This window comes from Arachis hypogaea, chromosome 3 (assembly GCF_003086295.3).
Source record: "Arachis hypogaea cultivar Tifrunner chromosome 3, arahy.Tifrunner.gnm2.J5K5, whole genome shotgun sequence".
In the NCBI taxonomy this organism is placed as follows: Eukaryota; Viridiplantae; Streptophyta; class Magnoliopsida; order Fabales; family Fabaceae; genus Arachis; species Arachis hypogaea.
Window position 1 is genome coordinate 49,625,423 of NC_092038.1, and position 19,818 is coordinate 49,645,240.

The 19,818-nt window shown below is 30.7% G+C and overlaps 1 protein-coding gene across 6 annotated transcripts; it reads right to left on the reverse strand.

Annotated features, from left to right (window-relative positions):
- Nucleotides 1–300: 300 nt before the first annotated feature.
- On the reverse strand, nt 301–6,850 carry LOC112790532 (protein LAZ1 homolog 2). 6 transcript variants are annotated; one of them, XM_025832980.3, is made up of 9 exons: nt 6,523–6,850; nt 5,592–5,799; nt 5,188–5,244; nt 4,377–4,485; nt 3,765–3,949; nt 3,464–3,552; nt 2,565–2,814; nt 1,527–1,760; nt 301–672 (listed from the first exon to the last, which is right to left on the reverse strand). In XM_025832980.3, the coding sequence occupies exons 2-9, from the start codon at nt 5,739–5,741 to the stop codon at nt 478–480; spliced, it is 1,269 nt and encodes a 422-aa protein (XP_025688765.1). In that variant the 5' UTR covers nt 5,742–5,799; nt 6,523–6,850; the 3' UTR covers nt 301–477. The 6 variants fall into 6 exon arrangements, with proteins under 6 accessions (XP_025688765.1, XP_025688763.1, XP_025688764.1 ...); XM_025832978.3 differs by having other exon boundaries at nt 301–675; XM_025832979.2 differs by lacking the exon at nt 6,523–6,850 and adding an exon at nt 6,151–6,280 and having other exon boundaries at nt 301–675.
- Between the last annotated feature and the right edge of the window lie 12,968 nt (nt 6,851–19,818).

Below are 19,818 nucleotides of genomic sequence, written 5' to 3' on the forward strand. Positions count from 1 at the left end.
GCATATATTATCCACTTTTTGAAAAACGTAGTGTTAATTCTCGTTAACTTTCTTTGTTAAGTAATGAAATGACAAAAATAGACACACTTCAAATTTTATTGCACTAAATCCAAAAAAGAAATTTTGTAAAGATTAAAACAAAACAAAAAATCAAGAATGAAAACTTATTTAAATAAGGATAAATATGTCTTTTTAGAAATCTTGAAGGACCGTTAAATACAATGTATAGAGAGATTTTAGTGAATGGATATTGTCATTTGACAATCCCACTTGTATTCTCTACATATCCATACAATGAAATAAAAAAAAAATCTTGATATTATAAAAAAATAAGTGATAATAACCTTCAAGAGTTTACTGTTGTATTCATCCAGTCTATTCTTTGAAAAAATTGAAGCACCTGCTTATGAAACATGAAATCTTTATATTGCAAAAAGGAGCCATCTTCAACTCTACTCTTAATTATAATCCTCATAATTACATTCTTGCAATTTCACCCCCTTCTTCCCCTGTAAGAGTTTCTTCTACTACTTCCTTATGTATATCTGATTCTTCTTCCTCCTCATCTGATGAAACCACTGTTTTGTGGTGGAATGTTTCCTGAATTTTGGTCACTCCCTTTTCCACAGGTCCTATGGCTTGATTAATTGTCAATACAACATCCTTCACAACCTGCTTTTAGTTAAGTACCAATTATATAAAAGTAATGCTATAAAGATATAACACAAAATTATTTAATTTAATTTAACATCTATAATTTTATGTTTATTACATCTAAATTTATCTATTTATTTTAGTAAAAATTAATAAATACAAAATAAGAAAAACTTAGACTATTCTGAGCTAAGTTTTATTGTCACCCAAAAAACTTTTTGTAATATAATTATAACATGCTCCAAACGAATACATTAATGGATTAAGGGTGCCTTTGTTCCAACTTATTATACCAAGAAATAACTTTTTCTTTTCAAATTAAAAAAAATAAAAAATTAAATAGTTCTCATATATTTGGATAAACTTTTTTAAATAATCAAAATGTAAAAAAAAAAATATTTCAAACTTATTTTTATAAAAGGAAGATAGTGTGTTCTATATTGAAAATTTGGTGAACAAAAAGCATAAAATTCATTAAGATTCATGAACATGAATAAAATTTAACAATAATGGAATTTTTCGTTGCTTTTACATAATAACATGAAAGTTTTCTTTGCCAATCCCCCAATAGAAAATATCAAAAATGAAGAAACGAAAAAGGTGTGGGCTCAATTTTAAATATTTTTATTACCTTCAGTTTTTCTTTAAAAAAAAACTCAAAAAATAGAAAATACTAAATAAAAATTGAAAGAAATGTTTTCACAAACAAAGCAGACCAATAGTTTTTTTCCTTTATCTTAGAAATATTTTTCAGCTTTTTTTTCTCCTCCTCCCAGTTGTTTTCAGTTGTAAAATCTTTTTTCAAAAGCTGAAACACACACCCAAGAGTGATATCAATCACAATTTATGTTGATGTTATGGAATGAACTTACTCTTTGACCACCTTCAACAACAATATCCTGCACACTCTCTTTGAGGCTTGTTCTTGGAGCCTCAACTTGAGTGGTTGTCTCTTTGACCAAAGCTTCTTTCTCCTTGCCCCCTTCCTCTATCTTCAAAGTTGCTTCTACTGTTTCCTTTCTGAATTCCCCACGTTCAAAAACAGGAACATAATGATATGGTTTTGCTGAAAATACACAAACATGAGCAATCGCTGCAATTGCCATCTGCATTATTGGCACCATGGACATGAGTTAACTGTTCTTGGGTCATAAGTTCAAATATCATAGGTTGTGCTCAGTTTTGGTTCAGGAAAAAATGATTATAACTTCCCTCTTTGTCTTTGAGGTGAAATAAAAAATAAACAGTTGATTTCTTTTATGAGTTCGTGTCTTGTGGTTGAAGAAAACCAACAACAATACCCATTTGATAACCATCTCACAACAGAAATGCAGAAATTTGTTTGGAGAAAAGGCAGATGACAGATGCAGAAACAAATAAAATGTCTCTCTTGAGATGTAATTTCTTCTTTTTTTTTTCCTTTGAAAAAATTCCCAAATTAGTCTTCAAGAAATTCTAAATCGAATACTTTAACTCCCAATAAATTTTTAGACTCTACATTTCCTCAAGAATTACTATCAGACAGGCATATTAAAAGTTCCATTGAAAACAACGGAGGGACCAATTTGTCCAACAAGAGTAATTATCGAAGACTTCTAGAAAATAAAAATTTGTTAAGGACCGAAGTGTCCGATCTAAAATTTCTTAGAAACCAATTTGAGTGTTTACTCTTTTCTTTCCATAAAAAAACTAGAGACAGAAATAAAGATAAATTGTGTTATTTCTATCTCATCTCTATATTTTCTATACTGAAACACTTGTAAGAAACAACCTAAAAGTGCTTTAACTCTATGGTGGATCAACTCAAGTCTATAAATAACATGGTTTAGTTCAGTAGAGGTAGGTAAGTCCAAAAAATTGGCTTAGAAAAATAAAATCAAAATATTAATAGCAGAAAGAGGGATCTATACCTCTATGCAAATTAAAAAATCCTGCAATGCAGTTTGTAATTTTCCCTCTTTGGGTAGAACTCCAAATGTGCACAGTAGTGCGATACCTACGCCTTGCCACCAAGTAGCAAACACTATAGCCTTAAAGCTTATGAATTTTGCTAGTGGCTTGATTGGTTCAAGCCTCTCATGAGTAACATTATAGAACTGCACAAGGCAGAATAATGCCCACATCTGGCTGAAGTTCAATATTACTGCTATATATGGATACCTGCATAAAATGTGATATCATATTACCATTTTAATATGTATAGATTATAAATTAAAATAGTTTTACAAAACATTCAATAATGTATTATTGCATAGTAAAATAAACCACCTTTGATGCTCACTACATGAATGATCATCCCAAAAGAATAATTTGATTAGATGTAAGTGCCCGAGAATTAGACTTTAAGATGAATTTTCTTAATACTGCTCACCTAGTATAATTAATTAAAATAAAGATGCTTGGTTATGAGCGAAACATACTCAAGCTGCATGACTGCACGTGGCTCCTATTCTAGAACACAGAAACAATAGGGACAGACAAAATTTATGTCTCTTATCGTGTTTGGTTATAGGGTATAACTTAAAATAGGAATATTTTATTTAATGGAGAAAAATCGGAATATGAAATAATGAAGGAGGCCATGCTAGCAATGCAATTTCATTAATCAGTCCAGTGCTTCCCTTTTAATCCGTGTCCTTCAAAGGGCAGAGACACAAAAATTTGCATCCCTTCTATCATGGGCACTAGGTTTTGTATTCATGTTCATTGTCCTATCAACCAAATGTCTTTTATCACGGTAGGGACAGAGACTATGTAAGACACTATGTTAAAGCAAATACTTGATTACACTTTTGTATGAGAAGCATACCCATAGTACCACTTGAATTCTCCATCACCATAGACACCACACAGCTCCAATACCAATGCTAAGAATGCACAAACTGTCTTCAGGATCATCTGCACTATATATAAGTGAATTAGAGTCCCTTTGAAACCACAACAAACCCATATTAACTTGAGACTTCAGTCGTAAGTCATTATAATAGGATACAGTGGGAGCCGCATTCCATTTTATGGTGATGAGGTAATGAATCCCAAATGAATAATACCCAAAAAAATAGTCATTATATCACCACTTTAACATTAATGATATAACTTCAGCCACTTACATATTGTACAAGCCCAAATTTTTCTATGGTGAGAAGATCTTTTCCAAGTGTGCTTGGACGCCTAAAGAAGTTACAACATGATCTTTGCTGTATGTGGTGAGTGGCATCTGAATCATCCAACAAGGATTTTCTAAGTTGTTCTTCAGATTCATGTTCAAGTAGTTGTACAACTCTTCCTTCTCCACCTAATAGTTTTTATTTGAAAATTAAGTGAGAAAAATTTTTATTCAGACTTTTAACTCATCTATTAATTTTTTTCCCCAAAGCTTTCAGATAATTCATTAAGCATCTAGCTAATTTTGTACGGTCAAATATAATAATTTAAGCAATTCAACTCAAGATTTTGTAAAATAAATTGCTCTATGGGTTTCTTACAAAAATGTTTTTGTGGAAGACCCTGATTAAAATTTTTTAAAAAATGGATCAATCTACAAGAAAAGAAATGTGCCAAAAAATTGTTGGAATTTAACAATTAGGTTTCTTCAGCCACAGACTAACAAGTAATTATTATTTTTTTATTCCATGAAGATTTCTTAAATAATCTTAAGGAAGTTTCATGTTTAACTGGAATGAAGATTAAATATGCAAAACTATCAAAACATAGAAACATACCAAGACAAGCAATCAGATATCTGCCAAAAGAATACAGTGCAAAGGCTTCATAGTAGTTTCTTAAAATGTCGCATGCGAGTGATAAACGTGGATTCCACAAAGATATAATCTGAAAAATCAGAGAGAAGCAAAAGAAGCTGAGTTATTATTCATATCACTACTCTGATGTACCGATTTGATTACCAATCAACATGACTCTCCTGATGAGAAGTTGAGGACATACATCAATGTCAATTATCAAGCAATTTCATAGCTTCCAAATTCAGAGATGTTAAACATGAACCTTCAATGCTTCTGACATATTTTTCTTTCTTGAATTACTGCTCCTACCCCTATTGATTTAAAAAATGTTCATAATTTACGAAGAACAATCATAAGGTTTTTTCTGATATTAATTATGATATGCTATAAGTATATTGTTAGAGACTTGGGTATTATGGGGTGTCCAAAGTCCTGCATCAGGTAGTATGGGATGTTTGATGCTGTATATAAAAAGTGGTTCTTCCCTTTTAATAGCTAGTTTTTAAGGTGTAGTTTCCCACTTCCCTTAGCTACCTACCTATAGGCTGGATTAAGGTGAATACCGGCTATCAGTTTACCACACGGGTAAAAACAATCAAGAACAAGAAGGCATGGATTTGTCCATTTTTCAATGAAGGTAGATGAAGGTAGAATATATCACATTAAAACTCAAAATACATGACACCTTGGACCAGCCTACCATAAAATGTGTGTGCACGCGTGTATGACTGGATACCAAATAACACAAAAAAGAAATAGGAAATGTGTTTTAAGAGTAATAGAACCTTACAGACTCTGTAGCATAAATTGGAACCATAGAAATAACAGCAACAATCCACTTCTGTTCCTGAATACCGAAAAGCCAATTTGAGGTCAGCCGTAATTGTTACTAAAGCACTAAAGGTGCAACAACAAATAACTGAAATCATTGTGCTGTATCCTTCTACTTTCTTAGTTATTCATGGATGCTTGATCATCAAGGGATTACATATTCAAATGAACTTCAAATTTGGCCCATAAAGCGATGTTTAGAGAATCTAATATATCTTTAGGGGTTAAATTGTGAGCATATTAATCATTTTAGAAACCAAATTGATGGCTCTCCTTTCCTATATTGAAAAGTTTAAATACAATAGAAGACAGATACTTCATTAAAAAGAAACATATCTGCTATGAAACGAGAAAATTACTCACTCCGGGATTCGTATATGATCGGAGGTGTTGCCAAATGAGAAGAATGGAAAGCACTAGAGCTACAAGCACACAACACCCTGCAATTATGAGAGCAGGCAGGCGAACATTCTTATATATTCCTTCATAGTTTGAGATACTGTAGGGTGCCATTCTTCAAGCATCTTCCCGTACAATGCAAATTCTTCTTCTTGCTTTGATTTTCTGGTCACTAAAGCATGCAACAACAGATGGAGTGTAAGGTAGATAAAATATGGACTCCAATTTTGTGTTCAAGCCCCATGCAATAAAGTAGTATTTTGAAACTGTCTCTGGAACATAAATGCAGATTCAATGAGACAGATAAAATAATAAAATTCTTTTTCAGTATCCTAATGCTATGTTTGGAACATAGTTACATGAATTCACCAATTAGATAGCGTATCGCATACCAATTCATCTGCATATATACCAGAACGTCATATGTATATTTTCCGCATAAAATACTTGCATATGGCGTAGCCGTTATGTTCCAGGTAACTGGCTTGGAATGAGGAACAGAACACTAGGTTTGTGTACTCACCGTACCATTTCTTTCTTTAAGTTGATGACTCCCTACACGTCACTAGAATGTTATGCTCCATTAAAGTATAGCGGTTATTTAAATGCTAATTATTTGAACTTTTCGTGCATCAAAATAGCTTCCTTGTTCTCGGGTATGGGAATTGAGTGAGTGAATTTCAATTTTATAGCATCTTGTTGCTGGGACGAGAAAATCTAACAAAACTGAAATTCGTGCTATAATTTCAAACTAATAGCTGGAATGAAATTCTTTGCATAACGGAAAACACGACAAAATTAAAGAATTAATTGCAACTTAGGGAAGGAAATGCTAGATCCATGAACCAAAATTAAAATAAATAAATAGATAAAAGGAAATGCAAGAATAACTGACCTAATGTAATCGACAAGAGAAACGCTGTAATCCACAGTTCAAAACTAGAATTCTAGAAACTAGAAAATGTTCAAGAAATGGTTGCAAGTGCAGCAACAACGGCGAGCATGCATATGCATCCAATCCAACAGTATCTTTTCAAGTTCGTAAGTGATTGACACGTTTTGCTACAATACTGTACTACGCTACTCCACAAAATAACACGTGTAGCTTGAGCTTCATGTTGGACAATTTATAAAGGGCAACACGTATAGCTTGTGAGTTCGGTGAGTTTTGGCATGAGACACTGCCAAAAAAAAGATCTCCATGAACCATGATCCTTGAAAGTGGCCATCTGTCACTTGTTTCGATATAAAATAAGTTGACAAAAAATTTTGGTACCAATAGTTTTTAGTAATTTTAATAGATAATTTAGCTGGTATAAATATTAAATTATTTTAAAAAATAATTTTATTAATTTATGTATGTAAATTTTAAATTTCAGTAATAATCTCTCAGCAAAACAGTTATTAATGTAATAATTAAGACACTTAGACACTTTTAAATATGAGTAATGTTAGGGAACTAAAAGGGTACCAGTCAAAAACCAGCCAAATATCTCTGGGTGAATTTAAAATTTTTACGAGTTAATATATATGGATGTTCCTTCTGCTAAGTATTAGAATGTTTCTTTTTCATGCTAAATGGATGTTCTTTTATATATTTTTCGATTTTTTTTGTATTACAAATGTAAATGTCTCTATTTCTTTAAGAATTTTATAATTTTTTTTTTAAATTTTATAAATATTTAATTATTTTTGCTAAAATATAACTGAATATTTCTTTTATTAAGTGTTAAGATGTTTTTTTTTATATTAAATGAATGTTTTTTTTTAATAACACCCGTAATGACCCTACTTCATACTCCCTAAAAACACAACTTTTAGAATTCACACTCTCCCTTCAACTATGACCAAACTGATCCAATATTCCAACCGGCTTTATCGGCTTCCTATGCACCAATTCCCTGCACCATTGATGACACCCTCACCAAACCATGCACCATAGGGTTGAATTTTGAAACGAAGGTGATGAGGAGTTCCGTGATCCCAGGAGAGATTTTTGGTTTTTTTCCACATATTAGTCAAGGAGTGATTTAGTTGAACATGGCAATTAATAACAAATTTGAAAATTAAATAAAATTAAATTAATTAAGCAAAATGTGATTTTGTTTATTTTTTGGCTGATTCCCTTTTGGTTCTACATACTTTTTCTTTAAATATTTTAAGTATTCAAAATCTAATGTACTAAATCAAACATAACTTACTCAACCTAAATATACTAAGATTAGAACCCTAAACTGAACTAACTTTAAAATTGATTCAAAATTAAAATTCTAATACTATTGAAATATAAACTAAATTAAACTAAAATTAAATAATTATCAAATAATTTTAGTAAAACAATTTCTCAGCAAAATAGTCGTTAACACAGTAATTAATATAATTAGACAATTTTAAACACTTCATCTATTCAAAACCTAATGTATTGAATCAAACATAATTTAATCAACCTAAATCTACTAAAATTAGAAAACTAAACTAAACTAAACTAACTTTAAAACCGATTCAAAATTAAAATTGAAATTTTACTCAAATCTAAACTAAATTAAACTAAAATTAAATGAATTGAAAAAGAGTTGTTCATTGAACCTGTAATAAAGAACAACAAAAATAAGGAAAGACGTGGATGTTGCAGTAGTCGTCGTCAAAGTTGCTATGGCGGCAGATGGTGGTGACGGTAGACGGTAATGATGGCGAAGGAGAAGAAAGACGGGGTGATGACGACGGAAAGGGAGTGACGACGGCAGTCTCTCGACAGTGACGGAAGGGGACAGGGAACGGAGGTGGTAGTGGTGATGAGAGAGAGGTGGAGATGAAGAGAGAGTGTGCGAAATTCGAAATGGGGGAGACGACGTTTACACCTTTATTTAGAGCATTGTTATCGTCGAATTTACTGTCGGATTAATCCGACGGTAACGTTTTTCGTGTGCCCAAAACGCAGTGTTTTACTAAACATTGTTACCGTCAAATCTTCCTGCCACGGTAGTGGGCGCACCGAAAAATTTTTTTCCCTTCAAATATTACCGTTGACGTTACCATCCGAAATGTTATTCCGATAGTAATATTTTAGGGTTACGAATTCGCTATCTAATCTGACGGTAAATCCGACAAAAATCTCGCTGCTAACGTTCGACGCTAAATCTGACGGTAAATTCGATGGTACTCAACATTTTTCTTGTAGTGTATTGGCATATTATTAGTATATATAATGAGTAATAATAAATTTTCTCTCATATTTATAATTAAAAGTATTCATAATTCAGACATAGTTCTTATTCTATTGTTTTCTTTTTCATACCTAATGTCTATTATCCACGATCTCATCAATAGTATCACTTATAGTAGATTATGTGATGAGAAAATATGAAAAATAAAGACAAGAATTATAAGGTTATGGAAAGTCCCATCCAAGTTTGACAATATCAAGATGACTTATATAAAAATGGTTTTAATGGTTGATAAGGTTAGTTGATTCTTTTTCTAAATTTTTTCAAGTGATGCTAAGTTTAGTTTATAAATATTTTTAATTCATAATTTTAATTGATATGTACACCTTCCATAAAACAAAAACAGTGCAATTTAATAGTTTTATAGATGCTAATAACTTTTATATTTAATTTATTTTGAAATGCGATAGAATTCATTGATCCATGAAGAATTATTTGATAAAGATGTGTTTGAAAATAAACTCGAAGAAAAGAAGGTTTATATCTTCTCAAATTTTGTAATTGATCAAAAATCAAATAGAATATATCTTTTGAACGAATACATGTATAAAATATCTTTTAAAAAAGAGTCACGTATATGTATAATAAATACGATCAATAAATGTAAAATTTTTAATAATTATTTCAATTTTGTTACTTATACTGATATATTAAAAAAAATATGTATTAAATACCATTAGTGTTAATACATATATAGTATATTTAATAAATTGAATCAGAAAAATATGTAACTATTTTCTTTTTTTTTTTTTTCAAAATTCAGTAAATATTGTAATTTAAACTTGCAATACCAGTATATTAATAATAAAGTGTGAAAAAAATAATATCATATTAAAATTTTTTAATTATAATTATAATTTATAAATGAAATTGTAATTTTAATATTTTATATACGGGATAATTATAAAAATGGGATAAGCATTTTTTTTTATGTCGGGCTTAATTTTATAATTATAATATATTTCAGTTGTTTATAGTAAAATATCATACAGTAACAAACACGTGTAATTTTAGTAAAGGACACATTAATATTGGATTTTTTATTTAAATAAATAAAATAAAAATAATAATTACCAAAATAAATATTTTAAAAAATAGTTATTGATTTGCGTTTTTTAGTTATATTTCGTTTACAGAGATAAAACGTATGCGTCTCTAAACGTCATTGCTTCACGAGTGGTGAAATCAGGAAATTGTCAAATGTGAACATCGAATCCAGCCTCAACCAGATATGAGATGATGGCGTCCAGTAGAGGAAGGGTATGGCTGACTTGTCGGGACAGTAGAAGGCGAGGCCTCTGCAGAATGAGAAAAAAAATTTAACCTATAAAGAGATAATAATAAATTTTTGTACTCTACTTAAGAACAAAGTACTACTATTACTTAGGAACATACTACTATGTGTCTACTCTACAGATGTCTCTGAATTACATATGTCGGTAAGCAAATCCTACTTAAGTCATACTAATCTTACTCAAGCAAATATTATTCTAAATTCATCATACAGTCCAATCTCTAAACCATCTTACTCAGTGCTTGTCAATACGAGACTACTCTAACAATGTCCACATATTTAGATTAACCGAACAGAATGCAACTAACTTCGAAATCGACCGCCTCAGCGTAATGCAACGTCTCGTTTAGTCTGTTGATGTCCCCATCGTTTCCCGCCTGGCGTGCCATCACCGTATCAGACACAAATATGGTAGAAAAGGATAAAAAGAGGGGAGAAAGAGTTTGACTAAGTCAAAATGGGATCCAAAAACAAGCTGTAAATGACTTATACTTATAGACACTGTTCGACCTTATCTCGTTTACGGTGTAAACGAGTTTACAGTGTAAACGAGATAACCACGTTGCAGCTGATGTGTCATATCTCGTTTACACTGTAAACCAGATACACACAATTTCATGTCATTTACAATGTAAACGAGATATGACTGAAAAACGCAAATCGATAAATATTTTTTAAAATATTTATTTCAAAAATTATTACTTTTATTTTATTTATTTAAATAAAAAATCCCTTTAATATCTCATAATAAACTACTACAATTTGATTTATATAAAAAATTAATGATTAACGTATGATTTTTAAATAATAATTATAAAAACAGAACATTCTAATTATAAATATTAATAATTTTTAATAAAAAATTATAAATAATCTTAATTAATGATTTATTTGATTTATATAATTTTACACAATTATAATTAATGATTGATTTTTTATTTCATATATTATAATCTTATTCCATAAAATTATAATTGTAATATTGAAAGTGTAATAATTTTTTAATTACAATCGTATGATATTGCTGCAATTTATGACTTTTTTTTAGTTATATATATGGGTGTATCTTACTGATATCTATGGGTGTATTTTTCATTTCAGAAAAAATGGTAAGCATTACAGAAATACACCCAAACGATTACATAAAATACACCCAAGAGATTACAGAAATACACCTAAACGGTTACAGGAATTCACCCAAACGATTATAGAAATACACCCAAAAGATTACAGAAAATACACCCAAAGGATTTAAGAAATACACCCAAAATCATGCATAATTCAGAACTCTTTCTCTTTCTCCTCCTCATCTTCTGCTACTTCTTCTTCTTCAAAAACGATTTCAGAGCTTGATGTCAAAAAACAATAGAAATCGAGAATAACGAAAAAAGAAAACAGAGAGAAAAGCACGTAAATGAAGAAGGAGAAAGAGAAGGCAAGAAACAAAAGAAAAGAAGAAGAAGAAGAGGAAGAGGAAGAAGAACGTGCAGCAAGAAGAAGAAGAAGGTGCAATGAAAACGTGCCGTAACAGTATGTGGAGGAACTAACGTCAACGACGAAGAACAAACCAGTGAGAAAGGAGGAGAAAAGAACGATCGAAAAAGAAGAAGAAGAAGAAGGGATGTAGCGCGTGTAAGGAACGTAGCACTTGCAGCGAATTTTGGGGATTAGAGTTTAATTGACTTGTAAAGTATTGATGCATTTATAGTTGATTTTGTATCTTTGGAGCTTGTACCACTACACCAAATTAGTTATATAGCTACACTAAATTTGTGACCCTAATTCTAAGGGTCTCCATTAATTAACATTGTGACACTTATAATATAATTTTTTTGACCGTCAGTAATGAAATTTATCTCTCTTCACTCTTCCTTTTACTCTGCTGTTTGAGATGAAATGAGAAGAGACGAGAAACAGGAAAAGTAACACCATTACCTTCACCGTCGCAGATCGCATTCACCGTTCACCGTCACAGTGTGTTCGCCATTAACCGTCGCTGCGTCGCAGTCGTGTTCGCTGTTCACCGTTGCGCTTCGCGCTCGCCTTTCACTGTTCGTCGTCCCCCGCGTCGTCCTTTCTCTTCTCCTATTTTATGTGTGCGAACCGTACCTTAATTCTCCATTTGGCGATTTTTTTCTTCTTTTCCAACCCCACTGAACACTGATAGTGAGTATTTACTTGTTCTTTTACTATATTTTTTCCTGCAATTTCTTTGTTGTTGCTGCAATTTACTGTTATGATTATATCCTCATGTTCATACTTGCGATTGTTTCTTTGAATTCTCTTATATCATTTTAATTTTACCTGCACTCAACATGTTCGATGAAATGCTTCAACCAGATTTCTTTAATTTGAATGCTCTATTTATTATTTCTTTGAATGCACTCAACATGTTCGATGAAATGCTTCAACCTATTTTCTTTTGTGTTAGGTCTATAGAATGATATTGTTAGTGGATCTTGGTTTAATTTGTGCTCCATTTTAACCGAGTTTCTGAGTACTATTAATGAACAATTTTGAGAATTCTTTTTTGTTTGTCATTATCCTTTCAATACTTACTACTACTAGTTACTACTTTCAAGTTTCAGTTATAGTGAAATATCGTGCTGTGCGATTTTTGGGCTAAACAGTCTCATTCATCCCATGGCAAGGATTCTGCCAAAAAGGATTTTAATAGTCAGATAAACTTGTTCCGAGATGTTTTAGAAATTTTTCAGGTATTTAAATTTCATTTTATTTATTAGTTAATATTACTATGATAACCGAAGTCATTCATCATCTTGTAAATCTAGTATTTAAGTGTTGATCTTACTTTGTTAGAGGTATTTTTCAGAGAGGAAGAACCACTGAAGCTGAAGCAAAATTTGAGAAGCTCTTGAGAAGAATAAATGTAAAATCTGAAATACTGAATTTGTTGATGGATACTGCATAATACTGAATTCAGAACTCATAGTGAAAATAAATGGACTAATTTTTCACATTTTAATTCATAGTGAAAATAAATGGACTAATTTCATACAAAAGGCATAAGAAAGCAATGAGTCTGTATTACGATTGCATGCTTCTTACTGCATTTTTGGGTAGTGCTTCTTCTGGGGGCAAGGATTTATAGTAGAACTTTTGTTGAAGCAAAAAACTTGAGCTTCTTGGAAAAGATATTAAAGAAACTGTTTTCACCACCTTTCTGGGAACCAAACACTTGAATTTCTCCTGAAAGGCCTTGTTTATACCAAAAGCACTTCTTGACTCGTAAACAAATCTCATCTTCAACTACTGCTAGTTATCAATTTAAGTAAATTTAGGGGAGTCACATCTTTTATTAATCCTTAGCTAAGAAGGTTATCTGTACATACATGTAGCACACTCCAGATATATTAAACCAGAGTCTTATTTCATAATTAGCTTATTCTACTATTTTCTTTATTTTGTTAAGTAATAATCCTTACATTATATCACTGATTATGTAACTATGTTGCTAAAATTTATTATTCTATAGTAAATAATCACCCAGGCTTTTATCATTTTATTTCTTTGATAAAATGAACTTAATTAAACAAAACAAGATATTGCTATCAATCTTGATATATGAATTATATTTTTTCTGTATTGGAGTTCTAACTTATTTTCTTTGTGCTTTGTATTTTTTTTTCAATTTAGGAACTTAGTGCCATTGTTCCATTTTGAGAAAAGCAAAAGATTGTAAGAACTGCTATCAGCAAGGTACAAAAGTTATAGGAGGATACCAGATAGAATTTGCAAACCAGTTCTTTACATTTACTATGTCCTTTAGCATATAACTTATTCTCTCTTCCACTTTTTAACTTTCCAATATTCTTCAATGCAGTTCCGTGCAGCTATTCAGTTTACAATTTGATTTCCATTAGGCAATTTACAATCTCGGAACTGTTCTGGTCATAATTCTTCTCCATTTTACTTATATATCGTGCAATTGTGTTTTGTTTTACTTTGTTTGTGTGCATGTAACAGTATTAAGAGTATAGAATTCACTTTTTTTTCTGCACTTAACATATTCGATGAAATGCTTCAACTAGATTTCTTTGAATTCTCCCTTTATTATTTCTTCTCTTGATTTCTTTGATGTTTTTGTGCCTTGATGACATCATGAATCGGTTAGTCATCTTCCTGAATTATGCAAATTGCTATACTAGAAATGGAAAAGCTAATTAGCTGAACTTTAGTCTTAGATTTCATCTCTCTATCTTATGTCCATCCTTGTAAAACCTGATAGTTTTGTTTTTGTGCACCTATAAACTTGATGTGAGCTTGATGACTAATTTATAGCAAAAGCTAAAAGCAAAAGACCACCATCACTACTAGTATAAAAAAACTATCTCTTACTAACTTTCTTGTGTTCATATTGACTTAGGTGTCTAACTTCTATATTATAGGAAATAAATTAATGTAGCATATGTGTCATGAGACAGAAATGGAATTGCTAATATATATATATGAGATTTCCAATTCTCCATTGCTAATATATTTCACATTGCGAGACTACTGCTGCTGCTATTTTTACTAGTGCTTTCTTTCTCTTTAATACCAGTTTTAGACCAGAATTAGTGTTTTTTAGTTTAATATTTTTTCGATGACTGGTTGTAAGTCTTTAGTATTTTTTGGACTTCGAACTTGATTTCAAGTGGCAGAAGCACGTTTCAATTTTATATTTGTTTTATATAATAAGAGAAATGCTATTTATTTTTTAAATTTTCAGTTTTTAGTCAATTTTTTTTATTTAAATAATATTATTTAATTAATTTGAATATATATTTTTATAAGAAGTTACTTATTTTTTATGAAAAGTTACTTATTTTTTAATTTTTTTAAAGACTAAATGATAGATAATTTTAAAAAAATATATTATTGTACTATTTTAATAATGTACATCTAATATGATTGACGTAGATATGTGGTCTTGCCTTGTGCACATCATGGTTTGACTTGTATTTGCTTGCTTTCGTTGATAATAATCTCTGGCTCACGCGGTGAAATTTCAAGGTCAAGTGAAAATGAAGGTTTATATTTATTAAGTCCTTGAAGTCAACCTGAAATTTTCTCATTAGAATTTTCTATATGAATGCAGAGAGGAGATTCATATAAGTATTGTTGGAAGTGAGAGAGTTAGAAGGTGGAGCTTCCTTGCGGCATCGCCACATTCAGTTAGTTTTTTTCTTTAGTTTATATTTATTTTTACTACTGTACAAACTATATTTTTATTGCATGGTACTTTTCATAGTTTATTATTTATTGCATTGTAGATAGAATTAAGGATATACTCTTGTTTGAAATTTGAAGGAATATTCTTATATTAGTTCAATGGATAAGTCATGGATCACAAAGCCACGAAACTCAATAGAGTATGAGCGAGGGGTTAGGAGGTTTATTGATTTTGCCTTCGAAAATAGTTTAGCTGAAGCAACTGTATGCCCTTGTTTGAAGTGCGGTTTTAGAAAAAAAGTGACAAAGGGTGAGATGTACGATCACTTGATATGTACCCAATTCCCGAAAGAATATACACTTTGGTTTTATCACGGAGAGACTGAGGTAGGGGATCCCAGTAGTAACGTCTCAAATAGTGATGCTTCAAATGCTTTTGATGATTTTAATCAAGATTCTATTCATGACATGCTTGGAGATGCTTTTGGAACTGATATGCACTGGGCAAATGAAGTCTCATTAGAGTCAGATGAAGACATTGATGGAGTTGAAAGAGTGATGCCAGATGTAGCTGATGCAGAGGAGTTTGAAGAATTAGCAAGTCATGCAGAACTACCTTTGTATGAAGGGTGTACAAGATATTCAAGATTTTCCTTTTTGGTGAAGATGTATCATATTAAGTGTATATGTGGGATGACTGACAAGGCAATGTCGATGATATTTGAACTCTTACATGATGCATTTGAACATGCAAAGATTCCGAGTTCATTTTATGAAGCAAAGAAAACTATCTTGAAGCTTGGTATGAATTATGAGAAGATACATGCATGCCCGAACAATTGCATGCTGTATTGGGGTGAAGACAAGGAGAAAGAAATGTGTAAAGTTTGCAACAGGTCTAGATGGAAACTAGATACAAAGGGTGGTGAGATTCAAGAATCAAATGATGGGAATATTAGGAAGACATTCTTATCAGTATTTCTCTAAGACTAACAAAATAGAAAGATAAATTTGTGAGTTTTAGCAATGAATGTTCCTCTATTTTTATAGAAATTCAATAATGGCTTGTTAAGTGCCCTTTTATCATGTTGGTTTCCTAGGTGTCACGTGGAGGCCAATCAGCTAACCCTGTTGGAACAAGCTTAGTAATTTTTGGTGGACAACATGCAAAGGGGACTCTTTTGAATGATCTGCATATTCTTGACCCTGGAGACCATGACATGGGATGAAATTGATGCCATGTAAGAAGTTTTTTGACTATATCTAAAATTTTTGTTTTTGGTGCTCTATTTTGCTGTAATTTATCATAATGATTATATTCTCATATTGATATTTGCAATTTTTACTTTGAAATCTCTTGTTTCTTTTTAATTTTACTAGCACTCAATACGTTCGATGAAATGCTTTAACTAGATTTCTTTGAATGCTCAATTTCTTATTTCTTCTCTTGATTTTTTTAATATTTTTGTGCGACATCATGATCTGGTTAGTGCACTTCTTGAATTCTGTAAATTGCTACTTTAAAGATGGAAAAGCTAATTAAATTAGCCGAACTTTAGTCTGGGATTTCACCTTTCTATCTTGGATTCTTGGTGTTAAAAATCTATCAATTCAACCATATCCACTTCATTCTTTAGATAAATTGATCTTATCCATAATTAAAATTTCAAGACATTTAACTTATACACTCATGGTATCTAATAAAAGTGATTGAAGCTCATGTATTAAGTACTGTGATGATCAACAATCTTCAATTTTAGGTCCCCATGATGTTAAAATTAGAATTAAAGCTATTGGTATATTTCTTTGTTATATTTCTTTTTCAGGGGAAAAAAGGTTGTGATTCAAAGATTTGCATGTTCCAAGGTTAATGCATTGGGGTTAGATATCATTTTTTTCCCCAAGGTCAAACAAAACTAGATATTTAATCTCATGTTGAAAAAGCATTATGATCCAAGTGTATATGATATACTATTTGGGTAACTCTGTTTGAGTTGAAGGATTGTAGCTTCTAATCCAAGTGTTTATGTAGTGAATATATTGAATTTAGTGCTTTATATGTAAGTGTAGCTATAGAATTCCAATTAGGATATTAATACAAATGTCTCTTGTCTGTACTTGCAGCATATTCCTAAAATCAGTGAAAAAATTCCATCATGTGATGAAGAAGTATCAGATCACCAAAGGCTACTAGATGACAGCTCTTGGTTTATTTATGATTTATAATTTTTTTAGTCTGAGTTATTTTTTAGGTAAAAAGTAAAAGGTATATCTAACCTGTAAGATAGTTTAAGATTTAATGAATAGCATCTGAATTATACTAATATCATTTTTAAAGGATTCAATTTCACTGGCTGTTTTTTTTTTTAGAAATTTGCAATATAGGGCATTAATGCCATAATCTTCCTTGCAGATTTGGAATCTTGGCTCTCTAGACCCTAATTTTACATTGGATGCTCATCAGAAAGGAGTGAATTGTGTTGATTACTTTACAGGTGGTGACAAACCTTACCTAATAACTAGATCTGATGATCACACTACAAAGGTTTGCTTTCTGTTTTCCATTTTCTTTACACTTTGCTAAGATTTGTTTGCCTTTTATGTATATATAGATTGGAATTATTACATGGATAAAACCTATGAAACAGGTATGGGATTATCAGACTAAAAGTTGTGTCTAGACTTTGGAGGGTCACACACATAATGTATCTGCTGTATGCTTTGATCCTGAGCTTCCTATAATTATTACTGGTTCTGAGGATTTTAAATATTTATTGTTATTGTCACTGTCAGTAATGATCTAGGAGCTTTGTTGTTGATCATTCTTCTTAACCAATGGATTTCTAGCATGGTTTAATTTCATCTTTATTAGCATGTTTATTTACTGCATTTCATGAATTCTCATAAAATTGTTATTAGCAATATTCACCAAATGCATTCTAATAATTGCATTATCTCATTTGTAGAGGAAAAGAGTTGCTTGTGAAGCAATTGTTGAAACCGGATACTATTGAGGTTGAAGGTGAAGCGAAGTAGTTGCGGAGAAATTTTGAGGATTAAGTTACAAGTACAATTGTTAGCTTTATATGTTTGGATTAAGTTGGGATTTTTTGAATTTACATTTTATGGATTATGACTATGTAAAACTTGTGCGATTGAGTTTAAATTTATTGAAATATAGTGCCATTTATTATTTTGTTGGTAGACACATAAATTATTATTTATAATAGAAATGATTTATGCAATAATTAATAAAAGAAAGCATTGATATTGGAGAGATTATGACAGTTTAAAACAGTCACTAAATAAAGGAAAAAACTGTCACAGAAATTAGTAACTTAGTGACGGTTTTAAATTGAAAAATCGTCACTAAAAATATTGTGACAGTTTAAATAATCACTAAATATACCTAAAAACGGTCATAAAAACTAGTAACTTAGTGACGGTTTAAAATAGTTATGAAATATAAGAAAAAACTGTCACAGGAATTAGTAATTTAACGACAGTTTCAAAACGTCGCGAAATACATCATAAAAATACCTTTACAAGTGTTACAAATTAGTGACGGTTTTATATTTCAAAAACCGTTACAAACAATTTAGCGACACTCCTTACCAACGGTGGTCCAAAACCGTCACTATGTCAACTAGCGACGCTCAAATCTGTGACGCTTTTTTTAACCGTCGCAAAACCATTTAGTGACAGTAAAAACCGTCGCCAAGCATTAAAAAAAACCGTCGCCAAAATGCTGTTTTGTTGTAGTGTACTTATTCTCAAGATTATCGATCTTGTTTTTATATTGCTGTCATGTAGGACATTCCATTAATTATTTAACTTTGACTTCACGGTGGGACTACATTGAAGTTAAATGAAACGTTTTTGGATTCAAATAGGATATTTTAAACCTTAAAAATCAAACAGAATTATGCCCAAACATAAAAAACCAATTTAATAGGCGTTTCAAATATAACATATAATTTTATATTGATGATCAATGTTAATTTGAAAAAAGTTAAAAAATTTAGACAAAAATTATAATCTTTTTGGTTTATTAAAAGTTATAATTACAATGTAAGTATTGCTCTGTATGATTGCATTTTTAAAATTATAATGCTAATTTTATTTTGTTCGAATAAAAAATAATGGTTATTGAGATCGGGACAACAACATAGATTATACGAATCAAAAAAGAACCTTTTATTTACTGAAAGATGATTTCTTAATACGACTTAGTACAAAATAATTTTTCATATTAAGGATCTTATAGAGGTTTTTATATATTTTGATTACATTCTAAAATTTTTGTATATCAGATTTTTGCAAATAACGTAATTATCTGGTGACATTATTTTAATTTATTAAACTACCAAATTTAAAAAGACAGTTTGTGTGACTATTAAAGTAGTGAAGAATTTTTTTTTCGAAAAAGTCTTAGTGGTACAAGAGTTGCAAGATTTATCCTTTGACTAAGAAAGACCAAAGAGATGGTTACAAATGT

Excerpts from the sequence above, each read along its gene's own strand:
- LOC112790532 (XM_025832978.3), bottom strand. The coding sequence starts at position 5,741 with ATGGCACCCTACAGTATCTCAAACTATGAAGGAATATATAAGAATGTT. Across the intron at positions 3,950-4,376 it reads ATATCTGATTGCTTGTCTTG|GTGGAGAAGGAAGAGTTGTA; the intron begins GTATGTTTCTAT and ends AAAAACTATTAG. Across the intron at positions 2,815-3,463 it reads GAATTCAAGTGGTACTATGG|GTATCCATATATAGCAGTAA; the intron begins GTATGCTTCTCA and ends CATTTTATGCAG.